We start from the raw sequence: 6,000 nt of genomic DNA, 5'->3' as shown, positions 1-6,000 counted from the left end.
ATCAACTGAAAACAACCAATCAGGGACATGGGAGGAAATAATAAATTGATGAATGAATGAATGAACACTGAAAATGTATTTAAGGCCTTCAATATTCCTGGTAGAGTCTGTGGTGCAGGACGATGCTAAGCTGAGTGTAAATCGTTGTATGGCGCGTCTGAGGTGCAGGGTTTTTACTCACTGCCATGGCGATGGCCATGGATGACTCTGTGACTGTATCCATGGGAGATGAAATGAGAGGTGTCTTCAGTGTTATCTTTCTTGTCAATGCAGAGGTAAGATCCTAAAAATCACGTGAATTTGGAAAAAAGAAACATCAGCTTTAATCAAAGATATAAATACACATTTAAAATGACATGGCATACAACTGAGAAGCAAGGTCCTGCAGTGTTGCAGCTACAGGACAATGCTACCCATTTGTTAACCAAAAGTTAAGGTTTGTTTTTGTATGCCGTGTAAGAGCCTAAAAGCCAGCTTGGCCGATTAGAGGCCGCCTTGTTGAATCCACCTGCTGAGTGTTAGGTGACGCATGGGTGTGTCTGTTTTTAACACCTGCTATCGAGCAATAACCCATGTGACCTAGGCAAGTAGGCATGAAATTAATTTAAAGTCCCAGCAGAGCTTGCAAAGACGAAAACAAAGCATGTGAAATAAACAACCCTGTGCTCTAAGGAACATAACAACGAGTTAGGGATTCATTACAAGCATTACAGCAAACCTTGTCTGTTCTTGTGAATGATACAAACAAACATTTTTCTTCAATTGAGACCAAGGATGAGAAAATGTTTGTGTTCTCATCCTTGGTCCTTCTTAATATGAAAAACTAAGAAATTGTTCTGTGTGCATCACCTATTAAACAAATCTAACAAAACAAACACCAGGGAACAGTTTGTCACTTGAGTGATAAGCGAGAGAGGGTTGAGACACTTACCACCTCATCAGAAGTAACATCTATGAAACCAGGCAGGATCAAGAAGTCACTGAGAGGAAAGACAAAACAGACACAAGTGAAAATCATGATTTGGAACTGAAAAAGTTTCAATATCAATAATACAATGACCTCAATAAACAAGATGAATGTAGCTTTAGATGTGAACTATACAGAGCAAATTCTATTCCTACAATGCATCAGTTTTTTAGAGGTTGCTGTGAGCAGACCTAATCTGTCAACCCTCTGAACTGGTCTGCATTTATCCTCTGCACACTGATAAACCCTGCATATAGCCTCCATTAAGGAAACCACACCAACACCCATTAACACACTGATATGTGCACACACACTCACCCACTGTTATTAATGTCTGAAAGCCATCCTTGAAAGTAGTATTACACATACTAATCCTCAATATAATACCCAGGCAGATGTGTCATCACTGATATTACTAAACATTAAATGGAAGGCATTGATTGCATAATCTAATGTGTATTTCTGTATGTGCACATGCACGGCATACCATGTGAGCAAATGCATCCGTGTCAGTGTGTGATACCATGAAATGAGGTAAAATGTATCTGTTATGTTTTGTGTTTTTTTGCATTTCTTACTTGTATGTAAGTCCATCGCCGATTGCAAAGAGTTGTTGTGCTGTTAGTCCATCTTCAGGAACATAACCTGTGCCTCCACTGATCCAGTAGTCTGCCATGCTGGAGTATAAACACACACAGAGAGCCTATATAAAATAAATGCATTATTATTATTATTATTATTATTAGTTCACGGAATGCCCTTGTATACACACATTTACCGCCAAACCATATATCACATATTTCACTGTACCATAGTTACTGGTTCATATATCTATACAAATGTTAAAAAAAAGTGTAGTCTCTATGCATGTATCCCTTGTGCGTAACATGTTGTTTTATCTTTTCTCACCTCTGTTTCTTAAACACAGGCTCCAGACTATTGCAAATGTTGGACTGGTGACCCAAAACAGTAACAAAAGGGATCTGTTCTTGTCTGTGAACACTCTTTCTATACACCTGTGACGGCAGTGCAGGTAAGAGGATTTGGTTTTCTGCCCAGGAAGCTGATAAACAGGCTTTTAAAAGCACACAACCAGTGCTGCTGGAAAGTGAAAATATCTCAGATCTTATAGTATGAGCCATGTGGTGACAGACTGACCTCTCTGGTTCATATCCAGCTTGGATACGTGTAGCACTGTAGAGCTGGGCTGCAGTCTCATGCCCATGTACATGTGGTGAGGGGGGGACATACAGTAAGCCCTGTAGGGAAGAGGTCGTTCCCCATCTCTGTTTAAGATGCGAGGCCGCGCTGGTTCCATGTCCCCAACGATCCTCCGGTAGTCGATTTGGTAAGTGTCTCTGTCCCCTTCTCCAAACCGGTCATAACCATGACCCTCCATCCAGGGCCCCAACGCCCCCCCCCCCACACACACACACACACACACACACACACACACACACACACACACACACACACACACACACACACACACACACACACACACACACACACACACACACACACACACACACACACACACACACACACACACGGCCTCTTCAAGCACTTCTGACCTGTTTCATGAACACAGCTTCACACCTTTACCAGCAAGTTAACATTGGTCCGAGCAGCTCCCACACAGCTTGTTCAGTTTTAAGCACTGATAAACAGCTTTGAGTGCATGTTCACATAAATACCTTTCATGCACAGCTGAACTTGGGAGGAAGCAGTTTTGCCATCTGTTTTACATCCAGTATGGCCATATAATTTGTCTCAATAATCCCAAAACTGCAGAAGAAGCAGCAACAAAAGTCCAGAGTTTGTTTTCCTGTTTCTCAGCTCTGGTCACCGGAGTTTGAGGCCAGTAAGGCCCTCAGGCAGGAGCACAGAGTTTTCAGCTAACCTGTTGATTAAGTCTTAGCACACTGAATTTAGAAATCTGTGTCTCCCAGCTGGAGGCATGAGCAGCCCCTCGGGAGGAGAGTCAGTTCTTGCTGAGGTGGCACAGACGTGTCCCTCTAGAGGCCCAGAGTGCACTGCTGCTTGATTATCTATGAAGCTTCTCTCTACTCTGTTCTCCTGGTGCCTGCTGAGCTTAACTCTGTTTCTGACAGTAGCAGACGTCACTCTCCTACAAAGAGGATTGGGAGCATTAATGCAGGATGGGGTGGGGTGAGATGGGTGTGTAGGGTGGAGTGAGGCAGGAGGACTGAGGAGGAGAAGGATGGGTCAAGATGACACTTGAACGCACTTTCCCCACTGAGGATTAACATGTTGTAGAGGTGTGTTGTTTTTTCAGAGAGACAGAGCTGTGAATGAGACAAAGGTCAAATCCCAGAATACCTTTATGCCGCCAGTTTAGCTCCTTTGAGACAGAGGGGAGAGACAGATAGAGAGACAGGCAGACAGAAGTGTCCACGTGAGAGAAAGGGAAACATTTGTTTATACCTAAGTTAGTTAAATTATTTTCTGTTTATGGAAACTCATAGAAAATCACATGTTGAGAATACTGTCAATCATATCCGATATAACATTTTATCACCAGAAAAGAAGGTAAACGAGTGAAAGAAAAGCACTCACAATTAAAGTAAAATGAAGGTAAATGAATGCACGAAAGGTGGTTTGAAGATTCACTACACGTGTGAACTGTCTTCATGTTTTTTCTCTTCATCAGCTCAGCGTATTGACCAGTGTTCAGTGTGTGAGTGGTGAACAACAAACCTTTGCAAAGAACTGAAACATGAGTAACTGTATTGGCCAAGATGCCCCCTTGACGCCATCATCTGCAGGCGACTGATTCCCCCCCCCCCCCCGTCTCTCTCTCCCCCTCTCTCTCTTTCTATCCCTCTCGCTCTCGAAGCAACTTCCTCTTTATAAAATTAACACATGTTTGTCGACTCAATGAAACATAAAGACACAGTATTTTTTTTTCTGCTAATAAACACATGTTTATTAAGAAAACATTTTGTTTTTCAAAGATCCTTAAATGTAAAACTTGATATGTTACAGAATATAAAAGTTTTATAAAATCTCAACAATATGTATAAAAGCATAACATATATGAACTTTTTTACAGAAAAGCCTCTTACAGTCTCTACCCTCCCCCCTCTCTCTCTCTCTCTCTCTCTCTCTCTCTCTCTCTTCTCTCTCTCTCTCTCTCTCTCTCTCTCTCTCTCTCTCTCTCTCTCCCTTTCTATCTCTCTCTCTCTCCCTTTCTAAAAAAAAAGCAACTTCCTCTTTATAAAATTAACATCGTGTTTGTCGACTCAATGAAACCATAAAGACACAGTATTTTTAAACACATGTTTATTAAGAACAATTTTTGTTTTTCAAAGATCCTTAAATGTAAAACTTGATATGTTACAGAATATGAATTTATAAAATCTCAACAATATGTATAAAAGCATAACATATATGAACTTTTTTACAAAAGATGAAAGTAGGTGAGGCATGCAAAGTATTCTGCACCTGCGAGAATGCGCACGGCCACAGTGTCTTCAGAATGAACCACCTGTAAAGAAGGAGACATTTTAAAATATGATAATATGTCATAGATAAACTCCCATGTTAATCATTTACAGAAGGAAGTCCTACCAAGCCTCTCCACTAGGTGGAGATGTTGAGCCTTGAGGGCGTCGTAGAAGGCTGCCTTGACCTTATCGCCCCCTGAATGTAGAGGCCCATGAAGCATTCTCATTTTATCCTGGCTTGTGTCCTGTCTTCCAATATTGGATAAGGTTTCAGGGTGGACCATGTCTCCAAGCGCCTCGGTTATTGCCATTACCTCTGAAACGTCTTGAATCAACTCTGCCCAGTTGCGATCAACAAACTTTGCTGTTTTCAAATATAGAAGAATAAAATAATGTACATATAAAAGGCATAATTAACTGACTTTGTATGAAATGCTGTCATTCAATAAAATGCTCTATTGAGATTTTATGTTTAACAGGAAATGATAACACACTTTTTTAAATACATTTTTGGTGCAAAATACTCACCTTTATCTTGAATGCTCATTGTTTTAGTAGAAGCACAGACCTGATGAAAAACAAAATACTCTTTCAGACTTTATTGCAAAAAATGTCAAGTCCTTGATAAATGTGTTAAAGGTATTGTTAACTAGTTTCAGAATCCCAATGTAAACAATAGGACTGTTATTGTATGTTTCCTTTATGACAATGAAGCCCTTGAAATGTGATACAACAAAATATCGTACTAATTACCATCTTTTCCATGACACATGTTTTTGATTGTTTTGTTCTATTGCAACTTAGACAAAGTTATGTAATATGTGGAAATACATTCTGAAAAGAAAAGCTGCTTAACTTAAATAAAGTGGCTTAATGACAGCTTAGATATTTTCTTTTTCATACAGATACTTTAGTTACTGCTGACATTGTGCCCTTTCTTTTACACACTGACATTAAAACAAGTAGCCTATAGTTTCGGTTTGTAAAGACACTGACAAACATTTTCCAAAAACATTTCCCTTGTATTTTTGTTCTTGTACCTCTATTTTAAAGCTGCATTTCACTTACCATGTATCCTCTGATGTGTTTTAAACCCACAGATTTAAAAGTACGTTTATACTAAAGCCGTGGCAAAGCAAGCAAGAACAAGTATCTGTTAATTTCCCTCTTCATGAGCACACTGGAACGAAAGGGAGGAGCTTATACTGAAAAAAAGAGGTTGGCTAGATATGCACATTTCCTGTGAAACACACACTTCATGAGTGGTGTATCAAAATATATGTGACTGACAAACTGAGTAAAGACAGCCTTTAATACTTTTAACCACATATTTTGATTGTTATGTAATGTAATTGACTTGCAGGAATGTGTTGCTCTAAAAAAATAACTATATTAAAAAGACTCAAATACCAAACAGTATTAAACCTTTATTAAAGGTAGGGTAGGTAAGTTTGAGAAACCGGCTCGAGATCGCTAGAATTTGAAAATACACAACCGGAGAAAATCTGCCACTTCCTTATAGAGCCCCTCCTCCAACACACAGGAACGCGCACATGACCAATG

At 39.8% G+C, this 6,000-nt stretch overlaps 1 protein-coding gene across 1 annotated transcript; it reads right to left on the bottom strand.

Moving 5' to 3' along the window:
* Nucleotides 1-4,256: 4,256 nt before the first annotated feature.
* On the bottom strand, nucleotides 4,257-5,631 carry LOC117491223 (NACHT, LRR and PYD domains-containing protein 1b allele 3-like). The gene is made up of 4 exons (XM_034141102.1): nucleotides 5,506-5,631; nucleotides 4,966-5,005; nucleotides 4,562-4,801; nucleotides 4,257-4,478 (listed from the first exon to the last, which is right to left on the bottom strand). The coding sequence occupies exons 1-4, from the start codon at nucleotides 5,506-5,508 to the stop codon at nucleotides 4,465-4,467; spliced, it is 297 nt and encodes a 98-aa protein (XP_033996993.1). The 5' UTR covers nucleotides 5,509-5,631; the 3' UTR covers nucleotides 4,257-4,464.
* Nucleotides 5,632-6,000: the final 369 nt, after the last annotated feature.

This window comes from Trematomus bernacchii, unplaced genomic scaffold (assembly GCF_902827165.1).
Source record: "Trematomus bernacchii unplaced genomic scaffold, fTreBer1.1, whole genome shotgun sequence".
Classification (NCBI taxonomy): Eukaryota; Metazoa; Chordata; class Actinopteri; order Perciformes; family Nototheniidae; genus Trematomus; species Trematomus bernacchii.
Note: the sequence above shows the minus strand (reverse complement) of the source record. Positions and strands in the feature narration are given on the sequence as shown.